The sequence below is a fragment of the Gopherus evgoodei genome, chromosome 8, assembly GCF_007399415.2.
Source record: "Gopherus evgoodei ecotype Sinaloan lineage chromosome 8, rGopEvg1_v1.p, whole genome shotgun sequence".
NCBI lineage: Eukaryota > Metazoa > Chordata > Testudines > Testudinidae > Gopherus > Gopherus evgoodei.
Genome location: NC_044329.1, coordinates 64,795,563 through 64,823,224, shown reverse-complemented (window position 1 = coordinate 64,823,224; position 27,662 = coordinate 64,795,563). Strand labels below are relative to the sequence as shown.

Sequence of the window (27,662 nt, the reverse complement as noted above, 5' to 3'; positions counted from 1 at the left end):
TAGCAAGGTGGACTCCTGCTCCGGGAGAGAAGGAGTTAAAGCAGCCCTGGCAAGGGGCCATAGCTGGAACCAGAAGCCTGGGCTGATGACAGGAGTGGCTGCAGCTGGGGGCCACACCCCAAACTGAGCCACAAGGCTGTATAAGGCGGCCAGGGAGCCAGAAGCAGGAGTCTCTCTCTGATAGGGAGAGAGAGACAGGCCTGGCTGCTCGGGGACTCACCTAGGGAACCTAAAGGAAGGCAGGGCTGGGGGAAAAGCCTTAGGAGCTGGGAAGCCCTAGGCCAGCAACTCCCCAGGCTGCAGGGCCTATTTCTAGGCCTGCAAGGTACTGGGCTTGCAGAGGGGCAGCCGGAGGGTGGGTAAAGGCAGCCAGGCCAAACCCCCCTTTGCCTGTGATGAGTGGCTGATACTGCAGTCTGCCCCAGGGCGTAGGGGCTAGACAATGACTGGGCAGTAGCCAATACTAAGGCAAAGTGGGAATAGTGGGGTGAGGGTTCCCCTGGGCACCGAGGTCCAGGGAGGGGCCCGGGGCCAGCAGAGGACAGGTGGATCACTGGCCTGCAGAGGGCGCTCCGTGGCTGGAATCGAGCTAATTCCCTGAAGCAACCAGCAGGAGGTGCCGCAGGGGTGAGTCTACTTGTTCACAGCTTGACACAAGTAATTAAACATAGGGGGGAGGCTTCATTTTTTGAAAGACAGGATTAGGGAGGTAACTAAATCAGCAGGCTACAAGCAGAATGTTTGTGCTAAATTAAGTAAATTAAGCAAAAGTCAGAATATCTGAGCTAGCTAAGATACAAGAGGAAACCCCAAGGGAACCTTTTACTAAAAACAAGAAAATAATGGACAAAGAAGAAGAGAGCACAAAGATGAGGTAAAGAGTAAAGCTGAACATGGACAGGGATGGACAAAGCATGCTGCACAGGGAGATTGGTTCCAGCAAAGTAGCCAAGTCAGACCCAAAACGTGATGCAATGTATAGTGAATGTGATGTGTAAATGTATATGACGGCATGGGATATCTGTAACTTCAGATGTGTATAGCCAAGTCCCCCTCCCTAACATATGTGCCATCTTTCCCTTCCTTGCCAGCTACTACGCTTAATCCAATTTGTGTACTTCAGAGAGCAATGCTATTACATGACGACAAATAAGCAAACTTTGCATGTGTGGTATACGCTGTAACCACCCCTACATTTGAGTCTGATCAACTCAGCGTGGCTTTGCTTTATGCCAAATAAAAGAGCCTGAGCGATGAGACTGGAGTCAAACTGAGTTCTTGGGGAACCAAGTGGAAGAGATCTCGGAGGCTACTTCAACAGTCACTGCGAATGCTAGATAAGGAAGAGGAAACAGTAAAGACTGTGATGGTGTACCCTCTTTTCTTCACAGAAGGTAAGGGCAGCAGCAGAGGCTTTGTGATCCTGGGACTCTTGCCCTACAGGACTGATTTCCAAAACGAAGTATGCACGGGGCCACATACACTTATTTTGGAGTGGACCTGAAAACTGACTATTGAAGAATGCAAGTTGCATTCTCACAAAAACCTGGCACTTTCATCCCACTTCGAAAAGACTTAAAAGCAGGCAGCTATGATTAGGTCTCATATTATCATGACCATACTTTTATAAAATACACAACACATTTGCTAGCTTACAAAATGTTAAATACAACTAAACTAGACTTGACAAAATAAGTGAACAAGTGCACCAAATCTGTATGCACAAATTATTGTAAGCAAAAATGTATCTTTTCTGTTTTCATCCAAGTATTGCTGGGCTGATGCATCCACAATTTTGATAACTAGTTCCACATTTATTATTTTAGTATGACTAGGACCTCAGCTCACTACAATAGTGGGTGCAGTATAAGAATCTAAATAAGAGCAGGATGAGGCCAGGGATGATATATACTCACCAAAGAGAAAACTGAAGGAAAATATTAAGTTACTAGCTAGAGAGGGGTCTGGAATGATTTTGTACTTTTTACTTTAAAAAAATAGTGTCAGGACAGTCCTTTTCTAATCAATCATTTTTGGTAGGAACTGAAACTGGAACTGTAAACTGCCAAACTGTCCATAGCATTATGTATTTCAATTCTATGGTTTCCTACAATTTACAAAAATAAACTACAGATGCTTCTGTCTGCAAATGGAATGCTGGCATCTGAGAAGCCTTCAAGGAAGGTTGGTTTTCAGTATGCAGACTACACACAAAAATGATGCATATTTTACATATACAAGATCAATTTTAACTCCATTTTATTATATGTTTAAATGATTCCGCTTTAAGTACAAGTAGTAAAACTAAAATTAGTTCTAAAATAAAAGACTTGGACAGGATCCATTTGTATGATGACCAAATATGAAAGGCCTAGCCAAACACTGCTGTGCTTACAAACAAACTTTACCAAAAAAAAAAAATCTAAATACAGCATAATGCACTGGGTCCTACAAATATACAGTTGTGAGCACTGTTGACTACAGCTTGCAACTGACAAACTTACATTTGGCCATCCAACGTATTGAATGTCTAACTGTTTTAAAGTTCAGAGACATAAGATGAGAGATGCATCTTGTGTCTCTAATAATCTGAGATCAACACAGCTACAATATCACTGTAAACGTGTTTTAAAATTTGACCATTAATGGTCCCCTTTATGATTTTTCAGTTTTTCCTCTTAGTTTCTTTTTGTAAAACTAATCAAGAAAAGTTAACTCTTCATATCTATTCCAAATCCATCACTCCAAAAAATTGGCACCCAAAGTGGTAACATAAATAAGCATTGTGTTTTATACATAAACTTTTATGAATAAAGAGACTGAAATTAATACAGCTTCATTAATTTGTACTTCAGCTGGCAATGCCACTCACATTCTTACAAAAACCTGGCACTTTTAGGTCTCATATTACCATGATGTTACTTCTATAAAATACACCACTACACATTTACTAGTTTACAAAGTGTCAAATAAAACTCAATTAAACTTGACAAAGTAAGTGAGCAAAGGACATTTTATAATGCTTTATCCTTGAGACCTACATCCAACTTGTTCATTTAACAGCAAATTTGTGAAGTCTGATAAGCCACACTGTCTCTCTTGGTCATTAGTGTGAATTAGTGCACTTGTACTGTAACAAGAAATCACTTCAAAGGCCTTGTTTACACTAGGACTTTAACACAGATTGAAATGAAGTGGAAACTACTAGTATTTGTGGATTATGGTGCTTCTCATCACAGAATCCCAGAGACTGATAGACCAGAGGCCAGTTATGATTCTTCAGGAGTCTACATGCTGGGCATATACACCTTTTATTACTCCTTCTACAGTTGATGCTGTGCATAGTCAATCCTCCGTTCTAACATATGCACTCTCTTTCCCTTCCTTGCCAGCTATTACACTTTAGTCCAAATTTTGTACTTCAAAGTGCAGTGCTAAAATTACATGATGGCAACTAAACATTTTTTAGTGAATTATATCAGTGTTAGCATCAAACTTAACATAATGGTTACACTATGGTCTTCAATTTGCATCTTGCTAATACAATTTTAGTTTTACTTCTGCGCTATATATCCTGTGGCAAAATGTAGCTTCCAGACATTCTTTAGCATTAGCAGTTCTCAAAACAGGAAAAAAAATGAGTTAGAAAGCTGCCATGTGTAATATTTATGGGTAGCAGATTGAAAAGATTAAGTACTTGGAACTTATAAATAAGCAGGTGTCCTTTACTATTTCTTCTACAGAGACATGCTCTCCACAAAGAATAAAAATTAAGCATTGCTAACAGGTGGCTACAACATGTGTCTCCAGGTGTCCCTCATGAACAGTTACAGCTCTGATAAGTGTGTCCAAATAGATTTCTTGAAAATCAATGAAGTATTTGCACCAGTAACATCCTTCTTGTTTTTAATTACTATTGTAATTATGTTACCCTTCCCATTTTTCATTTGTTTATGCAGAACCACCAACTAAACATTTTTCAATAACTTAGTGTAACTGTACACGCTATCAGCTAAAAGATGGAATTTAAAAGGACAACCCTGGCTAGCGACACGTACATGCTCCCCAGAAAACAAGCAGCAACTATGGAACTAAACTCCCTAACCAACACTAATGTACATTAACACTCGACACAATCACCTTTAAAAGAGTTACTATGATTCACAAGCATTATGTGGGAGGAGAGGCTGATTAAAACCATTAACTAGAGTAGCATTTTAAGTAGTCGTTGACTACTGAAAGTAAAGCATATTATTGTGCTGTGTGAAAATAGTGTTTTTGTTAGGTCATCTGTATTAAAATATATTCAGAAGAAGCAAATATATGCCAATGCTGCCACAATTGGTCATCTATTAATTCAATTGTGACAGAGATGGTTACTATGGGTGATGACTGCAACTCTGACATGGCACTGGATTTAGAAGAGAACACTAAAATGCAATAAAAACTACAAAGACAAAGAAAAAGTTATGTAAATGAAGATTATAGTCCCAGATATAAAGGTGAGTTTATAGTTAAAGGTATTAAATACAGACCAATATTAAACTGTTAAAAATTAAACTGTTTTCTGGAATCTTTTTCTTCCACTTCCAGTTTACAAAATCTCCCTCAAATCGGAATTTTTTTTGGTCTCTTTTACACACACTACACTTGTGTTTAACCTCTCCCACAAACCTTCATTTCCTTTACTTCTGTAGGAAGCAGACTGTGCTACAGTGGTCAGATTACTCTGAGGGCTTGTTTACTCAGAAAAGTTGAATCATTTTAACTATACTGGTACAGTTAAAGTGGTACAACTGCCCCAGTGCGTACACAGTTATACCTGCGCAAAAGTGCTTCATACTGATTAGCTATTTCCATACACTATATTAGACACCTTTTACCAGTATAACTGGTATAACTTTTTTCCATTAAAAGTCGCACCCTCTCTAACCAAAATATTTTTACCAACACAGTATAAGTTTTTAATCCAGGTCCTAGGCTCAGAAAATCCACAGAATATTTCTGCTGCTTTACAGGAGTTTCTATACGTTCTTTGCAATGAGCACATACTCCTAGCGCACCTTCAATGCCAACTACTTCAGTTCAGCATAAACTAATTCATGTCTGGGGTTTTTTTGGTGAGCCACGACTGGGTATATTTGGAGTTCAGACACCTCAAAGTGCACAATTTAGCCTCAAAAGATCCTAGGGCAACAACTTGCCATGTTTCAGCAAGGAAAAAAAATAAATCACTTTTAAAGAACACAGCATATAATTTACAAAGGGCCCCATTAATGAAGCGTTAACAGTGCAGGAACAAATGTCCTTTTCATTTTTTGAGTAGTTCCTATCAAGCCAATTTATTTACGGGAATACATTTCTAAGCAATGATTACTACTTCTTTTAGACCCACAGAAGTAATGGCTGGTGAGAAATACACAACTTTGCACATTATGATTTACTGATCTATTACATTTTTAACCAGAAGAGTAGTTAGTTACACTGGAATAGCAGTTGGTTCAGCAATGCTGAATTTGATTTTAGACTGGCAATTAGGTATGCTTCTTTAAGAAACAGCTATCATAATGCTATAGCATCATGGTTTGCAGGGTATCAAAATGATGGGAGTATTAGTTCAACAGTATTTCTATGTGCTAATATACTTTGCTATAAATATTTCAAGTTCTTGCTTTATTTACATTTTTTAGTAACACGTGAACTCACTCATTCTTTGTGTGAAGTGCAAATCATTCCCTATTTAGCAATGATTTAGACAATGGGTAAAATTTACCATTTAAAAACAGAAGAGCAAAAAGGTCTGCCTTTAGACATTATATATTAAGTTGGTTCAGAGGTCACCATTCTTGCAAATAATATTCACATTAATACTTTTACCTACCATTTCAAGGATGCCTATGCTTCCTTAAAATTTGGACTGTAAAATTAAAATCCAGTTGTCAGAAGATAATAGATACTGCTTCTTGAATAATTACTACTCTGGCTATACCTTTATATCTGAAGACAATCTTTTATAAAGCATTATTTAGTTAACTACTTACTTTAAATCCTGCAGAAGGTCTTTTGCATTAAGCATAGTTATTAAAGAAGTTGTAGCCGCTGGAATAATGATTATGGGAGTTCGAGATCCTGTAGAGAGAGAATGCAAAAAGGCAAATATCATTTTAACAAAATGCAATTAAAAATTGTATCACTTGCCTTATAGATCAAAATTGGGAAAGAATATCAAAACCCTCTCTGTTTTTAGCCTTATCCATTCAGGATAAAAACGTATATTTACATGAAGATTTGCCTTTATAAAAGGGGCTTGTATAGATATAAGTAACTCACCTTTTTTCTGGTTTGGAGGTGGTCTTGCTTGGGAAACTGTAAAACAGAAAATATTAATGACTGACATATAAACACAAATGCTTATCATTTACCACTCATAGGACTAACTATGTACCAAGGTGAACAAAGGATTCACAGTTGGTACTTGGAGGATAAACATCTTTGGCATTAATAAAATAATCCTGAAACAGTTAAACCCACTTATGTCAAAAAGTTTACTGAAACTAATCCATACACTTTTCTCTTGCCCGTTCCCATCTCATACCAACAAAACACTACACATTACGAAGGATTTTCAATGGCAAAAAGTTGCATGGATATTTCCTTGTGCATGATGTAGGACTGAGCTGAGGATCTATGCATGAAGAAATAATCTTCATAGAGCCTCATCCTCTTACTAGTGGCAGTGGTGACAAATGGCAGTAGGAAAACTTGGTTGCCCTTTAATACACTGAGTTCACAATTGCCAAATTTGAATGTCAGGGCATGTTTAGTCTCCAACACTCTGGATTAGGTGAGCTCCTCAGATATCAGGTACAATAAAGCATAGCAGCCCTCAGGCTGAAAAGATGACCAGAAATCATCAAGAAGATTTAACAACTGCATTATGGTAGAAATCCTTTCAACAGATGGGGAACATATTCCCTAAGCTTGGACACAGGGTTCTCTCTTCTTGTTTTCAGGCTTCCAAGGTCAGTGACCTGCTCACATGGGAGATATTCCAGTTCAAGTGTGGAGTTATTTCATGGCTAAAAAATGAATGCGGCCATGGCTCACTTTAAACAACCTGGTAAAATCAGACAGAGACCCACTACGAAAGTGACTAACTGACAACAGGTATGCAACTCTAAGGCTAAAGGATTGCTTCTCTTACGAGAGCAAGCAATCGTTCCAACGCCGCCATGGAGGTAAGAAGGAACTGGACAGGGGTGGGCCAGCGGGGGTATATATGCACGGCCAAGTGGTGCCACTCTGGTGGGGGCCCTGGTGGGAGCCGCTAAGGGAAAGCTTCCGACGCTCATGCACGCACACACCTAATGTGTAATGGATGAGAACAAGCACTTGAACTATTATATACAGCAAAAGCACTATAAAAAATTCTAAAATTTAAACAAAAAAATCTGAAATGATACGTCTCCAGCTCAAGTGCGACAAAATACTTTTATTTGATGGACCAAGCAAACATTCCCATGCTGTAAAAGGACAACAACATTCCCTGCAGACATATTCCTGATACCTGCTCTGCTATTAGTCCAATGTTTTAAAGAATGAGGAAACAAAGTGTCGCAGGATGGGCATGATATGAATCCATTTTGGAGCAAAAATCCAAGAGACATACTTGCTCCAGATCTTTAATACCGCTGTTCTTAAAACTGTTTGCACCTTACAATACATGGAAGGCTAGCTAAGGGGCAACACCAACATAACCTTTTTTAAATATACAAATACACAGGTCTGTCAGTTAACACGTGAAATTTCATCTAGCAGTGTAGCCATGTTGATGACAGTGGTTTATCCATTTAGATTTCTGCTCTTGCTATTTCTACCCTTTTCATATCCTTGTTTGTCAGTTCCAAATACATTCATATTCTCAACAGCCCTAGTGAGATAAATATGACAGACAGGGTGACCTTTCTAGCACTGAAACAACTGGGAAGATAAAAAAGAACAAAAAAGGATACAACACCACAGCACAATCTAAAAACAATTTAGATTATTCAATACTTAATAGACTTTCATGGGGAAACTATTTTACAAAAGCAAATCTTTAACCATTACTTTCACTAAAAAGATCCCACGGAATTAACAAGGTATATACTCACAACATCTGGTGATCTACCCAGACCACACAAAGCAGTAGTTTTATATATTGCTTTAGCAACATCACTATTCACTGCTTAGTGAAAAGCTTAAAGAGCATCACTCAATTTATTTGAGAAAGCTATGAAAAAAATTCTTGCATAACATGTCCCAAAACAATATGGCCTTTGCAAACATCTTCACAGTATCTACACCTGACCAAGTCCTGTAAACAAATTTCCCCCAATCTTTCAAAATTTACCAGCTGTAACAGTAAACTTTTCTGAACGTGTGTATTTAACGTGAGCAAATCAATGACCACCGCATTATGCTAAATCACTAGGGAATATCACAGATTATAAGATTAAAAGGGGAGAAGAGAAAATAAATATTGCACTTCTTGGGGTATTCTGCACCAAAAAACTTAAAAATTCTATGCCCAATATTTTAAAATTCTTCAAATTGTATTTGTCAAAAACAAAACTACGTAACCATAACAGTTTCAATTATTTTGGTAATTTATTTCAAAATACCTGTCATCAAGTAGGTCTGTAACATATAGACAAATTTTCCCCCAGGAATAGAGAGTTAAGGAAATCTCTATGACAACGCAGTTCCTATTTCTCTGCCCGCTTCCTCTCACCAAAGCCCAGCTGAGGGAGTGTGTGTGTGTGGGGGGGACCCAACAGCTCAGACGTGCCCCTCCCCCCAGCCAGTAAACCTCCTCCCCAGAGCCCAGCCATGGGGCCCGTCCAGCCCAGACACCCACCCCCTTTCTTCGCTCCCTCCCCCTGCCCCCCACCTGAGTCCAGAGGGAGAAACATCCTAATGCATGGTCCCAAGGCTGCATGAAATTTCCTGTACACTGCCTTCTCCTTCCCTCAGAGCATGCTGGGAACTGCAGCTGCCAGGAACCCTCTAGCTCCCTCCTCCTCCCCCCAGCAGTGTCTTCTATGTGTGAGCTGGGCTATGCCAGGTCCTCTAGGGGTGGCTAGCAGCACTGCAGCCCATTTCTGTAGGGGAAAGGAAATGCTGCGCGCCTGTTAATTTCTGCAAAATTCTGCACTGCGCAGTGGTGCAGAATTTCCCCAGGAGTAGTATGGGTTTCCGTATAGCAGGGCCAATATTAGTCTGCGACACTGTAAACTGTTGGGTTGGGATTGTTAAGTGGCTTCTAAGTGTCACAATAAAATTGTCCCCCTCCCCCCATGGGGTCCCCTGGCTAAGCACCAGCATTGTATATTGCTAGTGCTTTGAGACACACTGGAAAGAATTCGGGGAGGGTTGAAGGTGTGAGTGTGGAATGAAAGATTTCTTTGTAGGTTGTGAGACGCCAAAGGGGGAGGAAGAGAGAAGAGAGTGGGTTAACTCGATGCTCCAGCTAGCTCCGAAGATAAGATGCTGACTCCAACCCAAGGCCACGGCACACAACCTACTCTCAGCTGCCTGCAAAGAAAGACGGGCCTGGATTCCAACCCCAATCAGTTGTGAGAAAGGAGGATTCAGCTGAACAGAGCTGCAGGGGCTGCAAAAACGAGTGAGACGGCGAAGGCCAGCAAGAGGGAAAACAGAGTCTTGTGCCCCTGAAGCCGGTGTGTTTTGGGAAAGCTGAGGAAGCCGCAGATGGCTGGTTTGGACTGGGACAAAGAGCACAAGTGACAGAGTTCCCTGAATGAAACGCCTCCAAAAGAGCCCAGGACTTAAAATCTTCGAGAGCCAAAACAAGTTGGAGATCAACAGCGGACCCTGGACGGCCTGTGCACAAGACAGAACTCTCATCCACCCTTCCCCATGTTACACCCAGACTTGGCCAGCCGTGGGTTGTGCGTGTGCGAGTATGAAAGTGGGTTTGGGCATGGGCACTAACGCTTTCTTCCTTGCTTTGAATGACATGGGGGGCCCCCACACCCACTGCTGTAATTTTATTAATAAAGCTTTAAAACTTAGTCACTTCATGTGCTCCTCCTCCTCCTCCCCTGACAACCCTGCAGCCCAGCCTGATCACCTGACACTCCAGGCAGATTGGTAACAGAAATCTGTCACACTAGGTATACTTAGTCTTGACTCAACATGGGGAGATGTTCTAGATGACCTCTGAAGTTCCCTTCTAGCCCTATATTTTTATGATTCTGTGATTCTGATGCACAATATGTTGTGTGTTATGATCTCATCAGTAATGGATTGGGGAAGGGGGGAGGAGGGATTTTTCGGTCCACAATGCTTTTAAGAGTTTTTGCTCCTCCTCACCACACCAATTTTTTATTTTAGTCTACACTCTTCCACTATACCTCCCCTTCCTGAATCTGTCCCTTTCATCCCCCTTATATCCCTGATTCTTCTCTGAAACCCATACTCTCCCAGTCTCACATTCCCCTGTGTTCTTGCTCCTCTCCCATCAATTCCTCTGGTCTCTCGAAACAAAAAAGCTGTCTTAGCATGTAAACCACCAATATTGTAAGGTATTCAAAGGAAGCCACGATCTTGGCTGGGGTTCTAAGAACTACCATAATGCTAATTCTACTAATACTAATATCTGAATAGCACCCATCACATTTTTAGATGCTTAGTGAACAAGAAGAAAGGGAATCTTTGGAAACGTTCTTGAAAATTAACAGTAGTGCCCAACGCATGACTAAGAAAAAAAAATCATGCCCGGATGGCATTTCCCCCCCACCCTTATCACTGGGTCAAGACAAGTGCTTGGAAGAACTGTACTATCACTGAACACATTTGTACCAGTCACCAGATTTTTCCTAGGTCTAACAGGTGTAGTGATACTGAAACTTTGTCATGGAAGTAATGGTATACAGAATGACTGCTTGATTTCAACATTTTAACTGCCAGTCTCAAGAAACTACAGAATAGAAATTTAATACTACACAGTATTTCAATGCTGGCATTAAGTATTTGGAGAAAGTATAAAGCATAGAGGTTTCTTGCTTTAATGGTTCATAAGAAATCAGCTGTTAAATTCAACTCAAAATTGAAATGAAACACCCCCACACACGAACTCAAATACCTTAAATTTTGGGCACCAGTAGTTCTTGAATTGCTAGGTCTAGAAACAAAAGTTTTATGGTGTGCCAAAGTTGGGTTTAAAAGCATTCCAACAGTATATGGTATTTGATTCTAGCCCTGGTAGTTCACAAGAAATCAGACTGTAAAATTGCCACTAGTCCATCAACCTAGCAGTGCTATTTCTGCACTAGTTCAGGGTGAGCATAGCTAATCTCAGACCTTGGACCACTGTGGTGATAATGTTAATTAATACACAGTGGCTATATACTTTCAATACATATCTTAACAAAATGTATTAAGATTTTAGCTACAATCTTGTCCTAACTCAAAATGCATTCACTCCAGATAATACACAAATAAAGTAATACTGTTTACCTGGTCTTGGCACAGGCTGTGCTGCTGGGGTTTGAGTTTTCCGGGCAGAAGCACCTTCCTTTAAAAAGAGAAAAAAAGAGTTAACATTTACAGGAATAGCTTTTCTCTGATTCAGATTCCCTTTCGGTTACATATAAAACAGCTTTTTAATGATGATTAGGACATAACATATTCTAATAACTAAATATGCAGAAAACTTTGAACAGAAAACTTCACAACCATTGTTTTGGACTTAAAGTCTGAAAAATAAAAAAACAAAACTTTTTTGCATGTTAATGGTCTATCCACCACAGCTAGTATATACCAGTCAACATTTTATCATAAGGTGAAATTGCTGATTTACAGGATTAACATTTTCACCTTTTAATAAGTAAATAAAAATATCTAGCTCTTCAATAGTAAATTTCAGAGTACTTTACAAGGGAGATCAGTGTCATTACATATGGCAACTGAGGCAGAGAGGTGAAGTGACTTGATCAAGGTTTCCCAGTAGACTAGTAGCAGAGCCAGGAATATAACCCAGGTCTCCTGAGTCCCAGTGCAGTGCACTGCTCTGCTCTACTCACTAGGAAACAGTGCTTCCCCTTTTACATATGATCACTTGGACAAGATATAATATGTGAAAAAGTGGGTACCCATCCATATCACAAACCAGAACTGGTATTATTCTCTGAAGCTGCTCATGAGATGCTCTGGGCTGGAATGTTATGGCCAGGATTTTGAAAGGCATTTCTGCTCTGAAAAGTCTGTATATAAAAACTGTACCTTCTTGCTCAGTAGATCTGAGCATGTGTCTTCCATGTCTTATCTGTTTACTTTAACATAAAAAACCAAATTTGTACCACCACTCTTTACTCCTGTTTGCTCTGCAGCGCCAACACATTAGCCAAGAATGAGCCAATTATAATTGGTTCTGCATCAACATTATAGTTGTTTCAAATGGAAGGACAAATTCTGTTCTCATTTATTCCTGCGAAACAATATTGGATATAAAATCCTTAGATAATGCACCAATGCAAAAAGGATGAGCTTAAGTTTATAGGTCTGACCGAATAATCGCTTTTTGATCTGTAAACTGAGCATACACTTGATCTGGAAGTCATTGAGACATTACAAACACTGAACCCCAAAATACCATTGTTATGAAGTGCTCCGCAACCCTAAATGGGGAACGATTTTCAAAAGAGCTATATGAAAAGGAGGTCAGCACCTGCTTCCCACATGGGTATGTAAACAAGTAACACTGTGCTCTGTGACTAAGAAAATTCATCAGTAGGAGACTGAAGACCAGGAGCTACTAGATCAATGACACTGTTTAAAAGTCACACAACCCCTCTAAATCTTAGCATTTCTCCAATGTAAGTTAAAACCCAATCTTGATCTACAAAACTATGTGATATGAGCATAAGGATGCATCAGTTGTCAACTTACTAAAAGGCTCAAATTCAGTCAGACATCTCTCCACTGAACTTCAAAAGAAAATGCCTGATTAATTACATACGGGTAGGGCTCAGCTTAGTATACAGTCAGCTTCTACAACTTCTAAAGCAACGACTCTGCTGCTGACCTTGACACAAGGATTTAACTTCCTCCTTAGAAGAAAAGGATTAATGCTGAATTTCTCTGTGTTGTTTTCGGTTGGTTAAAATACCGTGGTCTATGCTGGCTGCTCCATTAACTTAAAAGATCATTTTTGCAAGACATGCTGCATCTCTGGTCTGGACAAGCTATATTTTGCCACTATCCTTTCAGAGTAATTATTCAACTGCACAGAAATTGGTAAGAGTCAAAGCACTGCACTCTAAGGGCAAAGCAGCAAGCCAAACTGGCAAGAGCAAAGGATGGCTATCTTAGAGAGATCCCTTGCTACTAAAGAACAGCTTGAATGTGAGACAACACCTATTTTTTTTCTCCCCTGAGAAAGTGAGAATACGATTTCTGCAGTCCATCTTTACAGGAAAGTCAATGTCATGGTCTGCATGAAGACAATGTTGCCACAAAGGGGTTTTAGTTGTATATGTTGAAGAATACTCTTAATGTTGCCTCCCATAAACTTAGAGTTAAAAAAAAATCCCAAATTAGTAAATTTCCTGAAAGGGATGGATGAAGGTGCGGGGAGAATCATAGCAAGCGCCCACAGATAAAGACAAAAGCTCACAAACACAGAAAAAGCCATAGCTATTCAGTTTTAAACAGAGTTTTAGATCATACCCTAGCACTATTCTTTCTCAGATTCTGTAGCAACATTTTTGTATAGAAGTCCATACTGTTTGATTTTGAGAGAGTAAATTCAGTTGTATTTAATTGTTGCCTTGTCTCCCCCCATCACTTTAATATAATAATTTAATTATTAATTGAAAAACTTTTTAAAATACCAACTAACCAACCTTAAATGTCATCTTACTGTGCAAAGAACATACAGCTCTTAAGATCCACCAGCTAAAAAGTGGCAATAGAAGTACTGGAAGGTGGGAGAGGAAAGAGTACAGGAATGAAGACACGACATGCCAAGTCAAAGAAGAAGTCTGCAACCCTCCACATAGCATGAGAGCAGAATGCAAAGTTTCAGCATTTTGTGACAAAGGCCTGGTCTACACCACGCGTTTAAACCGATTTTAGCAGCGTTAAACGGATTTAACGCTGCACCCGTCCACACGAGGCCCTTTATATCGATATAAAGGGCTCTTTAAACCGGTTTCTGTACTCCTCCCCGAGAGGAGTAGCACTGAAATCGGTATTACCATATCGAATTAGGGTCAGTGTGGCCGCAAATCGACAGTATTGGCCTCCGGGCAGTATCCCACAGTGCACCATTGTGACTGCTCTGTACAGCAATCCGAACTCGGATGTAGTGGCCAGGTAAACAGTGAAAGCCCCGTGAACTTTTGAATTTCATTTCTTGTTTGCCCAGCGTGGAGCTCTGATCAGCATGGGTGGCGATGCAGTCCCAAATCCAAAAAGAGCTGCAGCATGGGCCGTACGGGAGATACTGGATCTGATCGCTGTATGGGGAGACAAATCTGTTCTATCACAGCTCCATTACAGAAGACGAAATGAGAAAGCATTTGAAAAAATCTCCAGGCTATGATAGACAGAGGCCACAGCACAGTGCTGTGTGACAAGCGTAACGGAAAGCCAAAGAATCAAATGGATGCTTGTGGAGGGAGGGAGGGGGTACTGAGGACTCCAGCTATCCCACAGTCCCTGCAGTCTCCGAAAAGCATTTGCATTCTTGGCTGAGTTCCCAATGTCTGTAGGGTCAAACACATTGTCCAGGGTGTTTCAGGGTATATGTCATCAATTTACTCCTCCTCCCATGAAAGAAAAGGGAAAAAAATTGTTTCTTGGCTTCTTCATATGTCAGCCTATGTCTACTGCATGCTGCTGGTAGACGCGGTACTGAGGCAATGAATAGCAGCATCCCCTCCCCGGTGGCAGACGGTACAATATGACTGCTATTCATCGCCATCATCAGCCTGTGAGTGCTCCTAGATGGCCTCAGGTGAGGTCGGCCGGGGGCGCCTGGGTAAAAATAGGAATGAATCCCTGTCATTCCCGGTAGATGATACAGAACAGCTGGTAACCGTCCTCATCATAGCAACTGGGGGCTGAGTTCCATCAGCTGCCCGCCCCCCCTTTCATGTCTAAAGAAAAGATTCTGTACTGCCTGGACTATCATAGCAGCGGGATGCTGGGCTCCTCTCCCCTGCACCACTTAATGTCCTGCCTGGACTATCATAGCAGCTGGAGGCTGCCTCCTCATTTTATTTCACTAAAAAGTCAGCGTTTCTTATTCCTGCATTCTTTATTACTTCATCACACAAATGGAGGACGCTGCTACGGTAGCCCAGAAAGATTGGGGGAGAAGGGAATCAACGGGTGGGGTTGTTGCAGGGGCACCCCCTGTGAATGGCATGCAGCTCATCATTTCTGCGGGATCTGACACGGAGCGGCTGTGCTCTCTGGTTCTCTGATACACTGGTTCTCTAGTACACTTGCCCCATATTCTAGGCAGGACTGACTATTTTTAGATAAACCAAAAAGGAGGGATTGACTTGGGGAGTCATTCCCATTTTTGTCTTTGCGCCTCCGGCTGACCTCAGCTAAGGCCAGCCAGGAGCACCCATGACAGCAGCAGATGGTACAGAATGACTGATAACCGTCATCTCATCGCCAATTTACAATGGCACAGCAGACGGTACAGAACGACTGGTAACCATCTCTGCTACCTTGCAATGGCAAATGAATGCTGCTGTGTAGCACTGCAGTACCGCCTCTGTCAGCGGCATCCAGTACACATAATGGTGACAGTGACAAGGCTCCATGATTGCCATGCTATGACATCTGCCAGGGCAATCCAGGGAAAAAGGGCACGAAACGATTGTCTGCCGTTGCTTTCATGGAGGTCAATGAGTGACAATATTTACCCAGAATCACCCGCGACACTGTTTTTGCATCATCATGCATTGGGATCTCAACCCAGAATTCCAATGGGTGGGGGAGACTGCGGGAACTATGGGATAGCTATGGGATAGCTACCCACAGTGCTACGCTCCGGAAATCGACGCTAGCCTCGGTACATGGACGCACACCGCCGAATTAATGTGCTTAGTGTAGCCGCATGCACTCGACTTTATACAATCTGTTTTACAAAACCGGTTTATGTAAAATCAGAATAATCCCATAGTGTAGACATACTCTAAGTTTCTGAAGAAAATCACTAGACTTCCACTCACAGGACTGGGCAAGACATACTACAGACAGTCTTTGTCCCTGCAACATGCTGAACAACTTGAGTACTTCCAGCCAAATATACAAATATACAGGAAAAAAGCAACACCTAAGTGTAGTAAACTCTTATGACTAACAAATACTAACATTGCCAGCTATGTTCACTGCTAGTCATTTTGGCAGAAGCTTCCAGCTAATGGCAAAGGAAGGCAAGGGAGTTAGACTCCCATTTCCCATTCAGTGAGATTTGATTACCTAACTTCCTTTGGCTGGGGTTTTCCAGGGACAGTACATGTTTATGCATTGTGGTTGGATATTAGAGTCAGAAAGAGGTGGGAGACAACATCTGAGGGGAGAAATGTCTCCCCTGCATAGCTACATCAGTAGAGTAGTTAAGTGAAAAAAGCCAGCAAAACCTGGAAAGCAACATCCTATATTGAAGTGGATTTGGAAAGTATGACAAGGCACAATTTGGTCTCATCTGACTATATGTTAGTCATTCAATAGCAGAAAGATAAGAAATTATTTCCTAGAGTATAAAGCAACAACATTCACTCATCTTCCACATTTTAAAGGACCACCATTTAAGCTGCATGGGGAAAACTATGAAACCTGGACTAACACTATACAATAAAGGACCTGAAAGAAAGCAGTATATTCTTGAAATCTTCGAAAATACAGGACAGGCAAAAAAGTAGTCACCTATTCATTCAACAATCACTCTTCTAGTATTAGCACTGGTTAAGGAGGCAATGAAGTGTCGCTAACGACACAGCTCCATTCTCTGACATCCCAATTTCACAACATGTTCTAAGAGCCCTGAGCCAATCCCCACTACACGAACATTATGTTATAGTTGTCATACTTCTAGCTAAGTTAGACAGGATGGAACTCTTCAACAAAACCACTCCTTAAATCAATCATAGGAGGCACTAGAGACACAGGGCACACTCCATCCCAAGGCCTGAGAGCAATAACAGCACCTGCCAGCTATACAGGGTGAAGGATGGAGATTAGGAATCTAACAGTCAGGTTTGCAAGACAGTGCTGAGAACGAGCACAAGGTCAGCTCCTAAAAATCCCTCTCCACGCTACCAGGATAAATCACGTGTACTTAATGTTAAAACCATATGGCACATTTCCAAAGGATACATCTAATTTATATTTACTGTAGAACATTATGCACCTTCTTCAAAGGCTAAAGAAGAATTATGATAAACTGTTGTTTTGAACAGCATGCTGTCTCATAGCATCTGTTTTCTGATGGGTAGCACACAGAAATTGGCACTAAGAAGAATTGTACATCTGATTATCTTAGTTTTGTGGTGCTGGCATTATGAATTATAATGGCAAACTTTTGTTCTGTAAAACATATTTTGTAGTTTATATGTATGTGTGGTTTCTTTCTTCCATAGGCTATACATACAATGCCAGAATAATATGTACATAGAACCATCCTGAGGATATTATTAATTTCAAGGAGCACATGTTTTTCCCTGAATTTTCATCTTTATTGTAGAGAAAACCAATGGTCAATGATTCACACCTGAAGTCAAAGAAAAAATATAAATACCACCAAATTACTAGAGAATGGAAGCATTTAAGATCATGAAGTGACAAGATATCTGATTAGTTGTGCTGTAGCAAATAATTTCAACAATTCTATTTAAATGGCTGGATAATATACAAAGGTGACCAGCATCCAGAAGGGGAAAAATATTTGGACTCTTCAGAGAAATGACGAATAAAGAATTAGGGTCAAAATAAGGATTGTAATGAAGGAGAGAAGTGAAGTACAAAGAGGAGTTCAATCAAGATTCAAAAAGCTATCAGCAAGTCGAAGATTCATGCCTGAAGTAGTACATGGCCAGGAGAGAAAAAGCAGCACTTTTCCCATCGAGTAATGGAAAAAGCCAAGAACATTTTGTGAAATTGTCTCGTATTCAAAACAATGAAGGAAAAAGACTGAGCAAGAAGCAAATGAGACTCTCCTCAGAATATGGGATCACCAACAGGAAGATGGTGGATGAAATTTACTTTAGACAGCTTACAAAGATCCACCACGCCAAGCATTCCAACAATTCAGGAAAAACAGCTAATGAACTGTTGACAACTGATGATAAATACTCCTATAAAAGACATCTTACTTTGAAATTGCTTGATTCCACCTCTTTTCCCTTTAAGATTACTGATGATTTAATCTTTCTGACCCTCACACTAAAAACTGTGCAGACCATGCAGTAGAAGAAGCAATTTTTAATAACTGTTTAGAGAGTACAAGATTTCAACACTACTTGTTTAAAATTTCCTGCAATGAGACAAATATATCAAGTTTGAAAAAAGTACATCTGGCACAAAAGTCATAAACATGATAATTTTGCTGCCCTGAAAAAGAAAGTTGCTGAGCTTAAGTAGAGAATAAATATTACTTTTCAGTTGTTGTTTGCAAGTAAAGGTAAAGATTCTCATGTTCATTAGTTGTAGTTCAGTTTGTGTCTCAACTATCACTACAGATACACAATACTACGGTTTTCCAGAGGAAGACGAGAAGAGATAACTTGGAAAATTTAGTTGTTACAGTAAGCATCGGGAGAAGTAGCAATGATCACACCTATTGAGCAAATGACACTCATTGTCTCACAAAAGTTTCTGAAAAACAAGGAACTTTTTTGCTCAAAGGATGACTACCTAATTCTTATGCATAAACTGTGTTAGACTGGTAAGGAGTAGATTATGAATATTCATAAACAAAGTCAGTAATTAGTCACAAAACCCTGTAATTTCAAAAACAAATCTTCCTTAGACAGACGTCTTACACAATATTTTAATCACGAACAAGTTCGTTTAGTTTTCCTAATTTATCTTGCAAAGTTGTATTTCGCTAACTCATGACTTACACACTTAACATAAGGGTCTTAATCAGCTTTCATTATCTGTTTCTCTGCTCCCACATAACTACCATTTTGCTTTTAGGTATGAGTATCAGTTTAATTTATTATTACATATTCAGATACGCAATAACGACATCCAGTGTAAGCGTTTTCAGTAAAGAGTCATTCATTCCATTTCAATACTCCTTGCTCCTGTAGGATCAGACTCAACAACTCAAAATATGCATCAAGAGAACGTTAATCTTAAAGGATATTTCTCAAACTTCAACTACATAACAGAGCCTATGGTGAATGAACAATGGGTACTTGTCATAAACAGATAGCTAAGGGTTAATGTCTCTTTCACCTGAAGCACCTGACCAGAGGACCAATCAGGAAACCGGATTTTTTTCAACTCTGGGTGGAGGGAAGTTTGTGTCTGAGTCTTATGTCTGCCTGCCTGCTTTCTCTGAGCTTTGGAGAAGTAGTTTCTGCTTTCTAATCTTCTGTTTCTAAGTGTAAGGACAAAGAGATCAGATAGTAAGTTATATGGTTTCTTTTCTTTGGTATTTGCATGAATATAAGTGCTGGAGTGCTTTGATTTGTATTCTTTTTGAATAAGGCTGTTTATTCATATTTCTTTTAAGCAATTAACCCTGTATTTTGTCACCTTAATACAGAGAGACCATTTGTATGTATTTTTCTTTCTTTTTTATATAAAGCTTTCTTTTAAGACCTGGTGGAGTTTTTCTTTACACCAGGGAATTGGTGGGAGGAAGAAATCAGGGGGAGATCTGTGTGTGTTGGATTTGCTAGCCTGATTTTACATTCCCTCTGGGTGAAGAGGAAAGTGCTTGTGTTTCCAGGACTGGGAACGGAGAGGGGGAGTCACTCTGTTTGGATTCCCAGAGCTTGTATCTGTGTATCTCTCCAGGAGCACCTGGAGGGGGGAAGGGAAAAAGGATGATTTCCCTTTGTTGTGAGACTCAAGGGATTTGGGTCTTGGGGTCCCCAGGGAAGGTTTTCCAGGGGGACCAGAGTGCCCCAAAACACTCTAATTTTTTGGGTGGTGGCAGCAAGTACCAGGTCCAAGCTGGTAGCTAAGCTTGGAGGTTTTCATGCTAACCCCCATATTTTGGACGCTAAGGTCCAAATCTGGGACTAAGGTTTGACAGTACTGTTGTATAAATTTAGATGGAATAAATGGGCCAAAGGTGTTAACATAACCCAGTCAATGTCCAACATTAAAAAGGGTTAAACAAGGTTCAGGGTTTGGTATAGAGAGACCTCAGACTGCTTAGAACCACGGCAAACACACCACTGAAATCCTTTTAAACTTTTATTAAAGGTACAGAAAAGAGGGAGAAACAGTTAAGCCATTTGAAGAATTAAGTAAGGCTTTCATTTTAACATTTCTTTTTCCCTTTAGCTGGAGAGAGTTTTAGGAGGAAAAAAAAACCCCTTGTTTGAGAGTCTCTTAGTGGCATCAAAGATGGCAACAACTGTCCTTTCTGGGAAAAGAGAAGTAGTTAGTTGAGATGAACTAGAGCTGTTGCTGCTAAAATCTGAAACTATTTCATGCCAGGAGGGGTATGGGATTCAGCTGGAGCTGGTAGAGATGGCAGTATTATCTGGGTCCCTCTTTTTGGCCCAGTCGGTCAGGACATCTCTTAGGATTAGGACCAAAAAGGAGCAGGGGCCTCAGGTAACAGCCATGATGGTGAAGTTTGCTTCAGCAGCCTCCATCTGTTTTTCTATTCCCCTCCACTCCCCTTTCCCCCGGTCTCTTTCTTTAAGAACATACAAAGGGAGTGATGAGTAGAATAGCCCATCCACTCATTATTCCCTCCACCAATTAAGCCTAATATACAACTCATCAATTTTGGTTCATTAATTGCCAGTTCCCTATCTTCTGGTTTTACCAAGCCTGATTAAAACAGAGTTCTTTAATTATATCCATATGGTCTTTTTATTTGAACTAATTCAGTCTGTCTGGTTCTCTTGCACCCGTTTATAACATGCATTACTGGAAGTAACAACCTATTTTCCATCATCTTTTGTTATTATAAATTGTTGTATTATTTATAAACCTTTACATACTTTTTACAATTGAACTCACAAAGTAAATGTATTGGCCCAATCATCACAACAGTACTCAAGACCTGTACCACTGGCATAAATAAAAGATACAATAATACATCTAAAAATCTGACTCTTTGCACATAATTGAAGAAACCAAAAAATGGTTTCTGATATTCTTACATGTCCTTGAAATTACTTTTTTTTATGTTCCACTCAACTCTTGCTTTTTCAGATATTTTTCTATTTTGGCTTTAGAACTTCCTAAACCACAACCAGCCTCTCATCACTCATAATATGGTATATGCCATTGTCATGTTAGCTAGTGAGTGAAACTTTCAGAATTTACATACATTATATCGCTGCTCATAGGGTTTCCATATGAAAATCCACAATCTGACTTTCTACCTTTCGAAGAAAACAGTTTTAGCAGCAAGGGACAGAGACATAAGTCTAGCTAGGCATAAAGCACTGTTTCTATCTTTAAAAGCCATCAAACCAATAAACTGTGCATGAAACCTGTACACACAACTACACCTTCCTGTCAATGTAACTCTATCTTGTCTTCCTCTGCTAGTTACACTGACTTGCTGCATATTATTTTAATAGAGATTGCAAGTTCTTTAGGACAGTCTCTTACTATGCATTTGTACAGCACTCAGCACAACGTGGCCCCAGTCTGACTTACTTTAATACTAGTCAATATACTGAGTAGCTAGAAATTTTGAAAAATAATCATATTTGGGGAATAGTTTGCACTACAACATCACAACTTATCATTAAGGCTATGAGTTTGTCACTTTGCGACTTTCCGAGACCTCCGTGACTTCTGCAGCAGCCAGTGTGGCTGGCCCGGGGGCAGTCTTGGGCCACCGCACCCCATCCCCTGGCAGCAGCAAGAGTTTGGGTGTGGGAGGGGACTCGGGGACCAGAGTTGGGGGACTGAAGGGCTTGGGGCAGCGCTTACCTTTGGGGGCTCCCTGGAAGCGGCAACATAGCAAGCCAGGAGGCTCTGCCCACTGCCTCTGCCTTCAGGTACTGCCCCCGCAACACCCATTGGCCATGGTTCCCAGCACCTCTGCCTAGGGGCTGCAGGGACATAACAGCTGCTTCCAGAAGCCACACTGAGGGCTTGTCTACATCACAAAGTTGCAGCGCTGGTGAGGGGGTTACAGCGCTGCAACTTAGGAGGTGTACACATCTGCAGGGCATCACCAGCGCTGCAACTCCCTGTTTGCAGCGCTGGCCGTACTCCCGTTTTGTCTTGGGTATAGAGGATCCAGCGCTGGTAATCAAGTGTAGACACTTACCAGCGCTTTTCTTGACCTCCATGGAATAAGCAGGTATCCCAGCATACCTGAGGAAGCCTCTGGTAATCAAGCTGGTCTCCTTTCCCGGTTTGCTCTCGCGTTCCCCGAACCCCGAGCAAGCAGGTCTCCTTCCCTGTGGTTTGCAGGGTGGTTCGGGGAACGCGAGAGCAAACCGCGGCGAAGCCGGTCTCCTTCCCCGGTTTGCTCTCGCGTTCCCCGAACAAGCAGGTCTCTTTCCCTGCGGTTTGCAGGGGGGTTCGGGGAACGCGAGAGCAAACCGCGGCGAAGCTGGTCTCCTTCCCCGGTTTGCTCTCGCGTTCCCCGAACCTCCGTGCAAGCAGGTCTCTTTCCCTGCGGTTTGCAGGGTGGTTCGGGGAACGCGAGAGCAAACCGCGGCGAAGCTGGTCTCCTTCCCCGGTTTGCTCTCGCGTTCCCCGAACCCCCCTTGAAGCCGCCCAACAGCGCTGCAGTATGGCCACATCTAACACCACTTGCAGCGCTGGTTGCTGTAAGTGTGGCCATTCTGCAGCGCTGGCCCTATACAGCTGTACTAATACAGCTGTAACAACCAGCGCTGCAAAATTTTAGATGTAGACATACCCTGAGCCGGATAGGGAGCCTGCCAGCCCCACCCGCCAGAGCACCCACCAGCCCCCAGGCCACTGCCACCCCCCTAGAGCACCCATGGTGCCCCTGGGCTGCCCCCTGCTCCAGAGCACTCAAGTTTTAGTCGGGGGTATATAGTAAAAGTCATGGACAGGTCACGGGCCCTGAATTTTTGTTTACTGCCCATGACGTATCCCTGGCTTTTACTAACCTAATATCCATAAATCTGGAAACCCTCGATGCCCAATCATTTCAGACATTGGCACCCTAACAGCAGGACTGTCTGGCTATGTAGACTCCATCCTCAGGCCCTACGCTACAAGCACTCCTAGCTATCTTCGAGACACCACTGACTTCCTGAGGAAACTACAATCCATTAGTGATCTTCCTGAAAACACCATCCTGACTACTATGGATGTAGAAGCCCTCTACACCAACATTCCACACAAAGATGGACTACAAGCCATCAGGAACAGTATCCCCAATAATGTCATGGCAAACCTGGTGGCTGAACTTTGTAACTTTGCCCACACCCACAAATATTTCACATTTGGGCCCCACAGTATGCCAACATTTTTATGGCTGACTTAGAACAACGTTTCCTCAGCTCTCGTCCCCTAATGCCCTTACTCTACTTGAAAAATTGATGACATCTTCATCATCTGGGCCCATGGAAAAGAAGCCCTTGAGGAATTCCATCATGATTTCAACAATTTCCACACCAACATCAACCTCAGCCTGAATCAGACCACACAGGAGATCCACTTCCTGGACACTACAGTACTAATAAACGATGGCCACATAAATAACCACCCTATACTAGAAACCTACTGACCGCTATACTTACCTACATCCCTCCAGCTGCCATCCAGACCACATCACTCGATCCATTGTCTACAGCCAAGCTCTATGATACAATCGCATTTGCTCCAACCTCTCAGACAGAGACAAACACCTACAAGATCTCTATCAAGTGTTCTTACAACTACCATATCCACCTGATGAAATGAAGAAACAGATAGACAGAGACTGAAGAGTACCCAGAAGTCACCGACTACAGGACAGGCCCAACAAAGAAAGTAACAGAACGCCACTAGCTGTCACCTACAGCCACCAACTAAAACCTCTCCAGCGCATCATCAAGGACCTACAACCTATCCTGAAGGACGATCCATCACTCTCACAGATCTTGGGAGACAGGCCAGTCCTTGCTTACAGACAGCCCCCAAACCTGAAGCAAATACTCACCAGTAACCACACACCACACAACAAAAACACTAACTCAGGAACCTATCCTTGCAACAAAGCCTGCTGGCAACTCTGTCCACATATCTATTCAGGAGATACCATCATAGGACCTAACCAAATTAGCCACACTATCAGAGGCTCGTTCACCTGCACATCTACCAGTGTGATATATGCCATCATGTGCCAGCAATGTCCCTCTACCGTGTATACTGGCCAAACCAGACAGTCTCTACGTAAAAGAATAAATGGACACAAATCAGATGTCAAGAACTATAACATTCAAAAACCAGTTGGAGAACACTTCAACCTCCCAGGCCACTCGATTACAGACCTAAAATTCACAATATTACAACAAAAAACCTTCAAAAACAGACTCCAATGAGAGACTGCTGAATTGGAATTAATTTGCAAATTGGACACCATTAAATTGGGTTTGAATAAAGACTGGGAGTGGATGGGCCATTACATAAAGTAAAACTATTTCCCCATGCTTCTCTCTCCCCTCCTTCCCCGCAGTTCCTTATATCACCTTGTCAAGTGCTGAAAATGGGACATTTTCATTACCACTACAAACAGTTATTTTTCTCTCCTGCTGACAATAGCTCACCTTAAACTGATCACTCTCCTTATAATGTGTATGGTAACACCCACTGTTTCATGTTCTCTGTGTGTATATATACACACATCTTCCTTCTGTATTTTCCACTACATGCATCCGATGAAGTGAGCTGTAGCCCACGAAAGCTTATGCTACAATAAATTTGTTAGTCTCTAAGGTGCCACAAGTACTCCTATTCTTTTTGCGGATACAGACTAACATGGCTACTACTCTGAAACCTGTGATTAAAACATAACCTTACTTATCCTCACAAAAGCAACAGGGAGCTTCCCAGCTGTCACAAATTTAACCAACTCTAGTCATATTTACTAAGGCCATTATTTTTTATAAAGTATACTAGTTTTTCCTCATATTCCTTAACCTAAAGCTGTCATAAGTGAATTAAATATTTTGTGATGCATTATTCTTGCTTTTTTTGTTGACTTAATTTGCAAAATTCAGTAACTGACAATTGATTTCCCTGTCTTTAGTCAGGTCCCACTGTACATTTAAATACTGCCTATTTCTAAAGTCTGAAGGAGCATTAACATTCATAGTCTGAATTATATCAATTGACTGATGAATTGACAAAGTAATTTTCTTTAAGTCTGGTATTGCCATAATATAAATCATTACTACAATTTGGGAAAATACCCCGAAGATTATAAGACAGATGTATACTGTGTTGTACAACCTTTTCCCAAGAAGCATGTGTTATTTTTCCTTGGAGGAATCTTTTGTGCATACAAGTTAGCTTACATTCTAATGTAGTGCAACTTGGGTGGTGGCTGGTTATTTAAAAAGAGGTTGCTTATTGCTACTATTGAAGTCATGAATTATAGCAGTGAGTGAAGCTTTCAAAATTTGTATGCCTTACCTCACTGCTCATCTGGTACCCAAATAGTTTCTATATGAAAATCCACAAACTGATTGCACTGTTTTTTGACCTTTTGAAGAAAACAGTTTGAGCAGCAAGGGACAGAATTGACAATTTGATGCCATCTTGTGGCTTTCCTAATTGTGGAAGTTTAATTCTCATTTTGGTCCTTTCAACATTTTTGCCCTTTATCACATTTAAAAATAAGGTTGTGCTAGAGTTTTACTCAGAAACATTAAAAATTAAATATATCCACACTGCTGAAATATAACATAAGTGCAGATAAAGAGGATAACATGACAACAGAAGATAATAATTTGCACGGTCCATCTTCAGCCTGGACATACAAAATGTAAAACAGCTTTCCATATTACTGCCACTATAGCAAGACTAATAATTCAACATTTCATCATTAAGTTTTTCTACTTATTAAAAGTTTTGGCACTTCAGTCATGGGCAAGAATGAAACACTTCATCTGACAGTGAACTTGTAAACCCAAACATAGAGGAACATTTATCTATTCAATTTCAGGGAGAGCAATGTATAAATATTATCTGATTTGAAACTACTACAGTATTTTAATGGGAAAGATGTACAAAGATGTGTGGTAACAATGCCCAGAAAAACTAGAGAATCAAACAAATCAAATCTAGAATTATTGCTGAATAAGCTTCTGCTCTTTGAGAAAGTGAGGGTTTACAGTCTATATCAAGTATACATTTTTGTAGAAATTAAGGTATATGTGCTTTCAATTACTACAAAAGAGACGCGCAATAAGAGGTGGAAAGACAAAAACTGCAAAGACTTAGAGATGGTAAACATGTGACCTGCTTGAGACATCCACCCATCCCATATTAATGATTCAGATTCTGTGAAATGCCAGATGTCTTTAAAAAAAGTTTCTTACCCTTATATTGGGGGGAGGAGGGGTGGTGGGGAACCCTTTTAAGTATGAACCAAGCACAAATAACTCAAATGTAAACTGCCCCCACTCATCTCAGTAGTATGTTCCCTGTTAAGTCCAATGATTCTATCAACCACACGATCTTTAAATATTTTGGGAATGAAACTTGTATGGCTCATCTGCACAGTTGTGTGTACAAACTGCACGTGCATATAGTCAAAGGGCTGAAATAAATTTGAGTCTGAAGATGTCTACCATAATTTTACATTATATTTTTACTACTGAATCCTACTTTATTTCATTGTATTCAGGTTCTTATATCAGACTCCTTACTGTGCTAACTGAATGCAATTGTGCAGGGGTGGCCAAACTTATAGACTCTCCTAGCTGCATCCAATAATCTTCAGAAATTTCAGAGCCTCGCTCCTGCTGAACCCCCGAGACACCACTCCCTCCTCACAGGGCTGAAGCTCCTAGTCCTGTCACCTTGCTGCAGGGCATAGGCCCTGAGCTCTCCCCCACCCCCCAACAAAGCCTGGTAGGTAAAGAACAGGGTGGCGGTATGGGAGGTCCCCCAGCCACATTTTAACAGTAAAAAAGCTGTATGTGGCCTGAGAATTGCAGTTTGGCCACCCCTGCTATAGTAGTTTAATTGATAACACCATTTAAGGGCCATATCTACCTCTAATCACTGGGAAAACTGAGGTGAACTGAGTATAATAAGTAGCCTATTTTATAGATCTGGCCCCTGACCATAATTCAGAATTAATCTGACCCAGTCTGTCTACAATATGAAGCAAAACTCTGCTATGACCTCTTCATTCCCCACCCCCAAGAATCACAATTAGGATCTTCACGCAAGCCTATTAATAACCAACTAGTCAGGAATAAGGCAAAAATAAGATGGGTCACAAA

General features: G+C 41.0%; 1 protein-coding gene across 3 annotated transcripts in view; it reads right to left on the bottom strand.

Annotated features, from left to right (window-relative positions):
* CDC73 (cell division cycle 73) overlaps window positions 1-27,662 on the bottom strand; it is a 182,637-nt gene that overhangs the window by 35,976 nt on the left and 118,999 nt on the right. For all 3 annotated transcript variants that reach the window (XR_004001500.1, XM_030571549.1, XM_030571550.1), the window contains exons 11-13: window positions 11,524-11,581; window positions 6,331-6,366; window positions 6,042-6,129 (exon numbers count right to left, since the gene is read on the bottom strand). Coding sequence is in view for 2 of the 3 variants with exons in the window: in XM_030571549.1 (XP_030427409.1) it covers window positions 6,042-6,129; window positions 6,331-6,366; window positions 11,524-11,581 (182 nt within the window). In the remaining variant the exon portion in view is untranslated. The remainder of the gene's footprint in view (window positions 1-6,041; window positions 6,130-6,330; window positions 6,367-11,523; window positions 11,582-27,662) is intronic.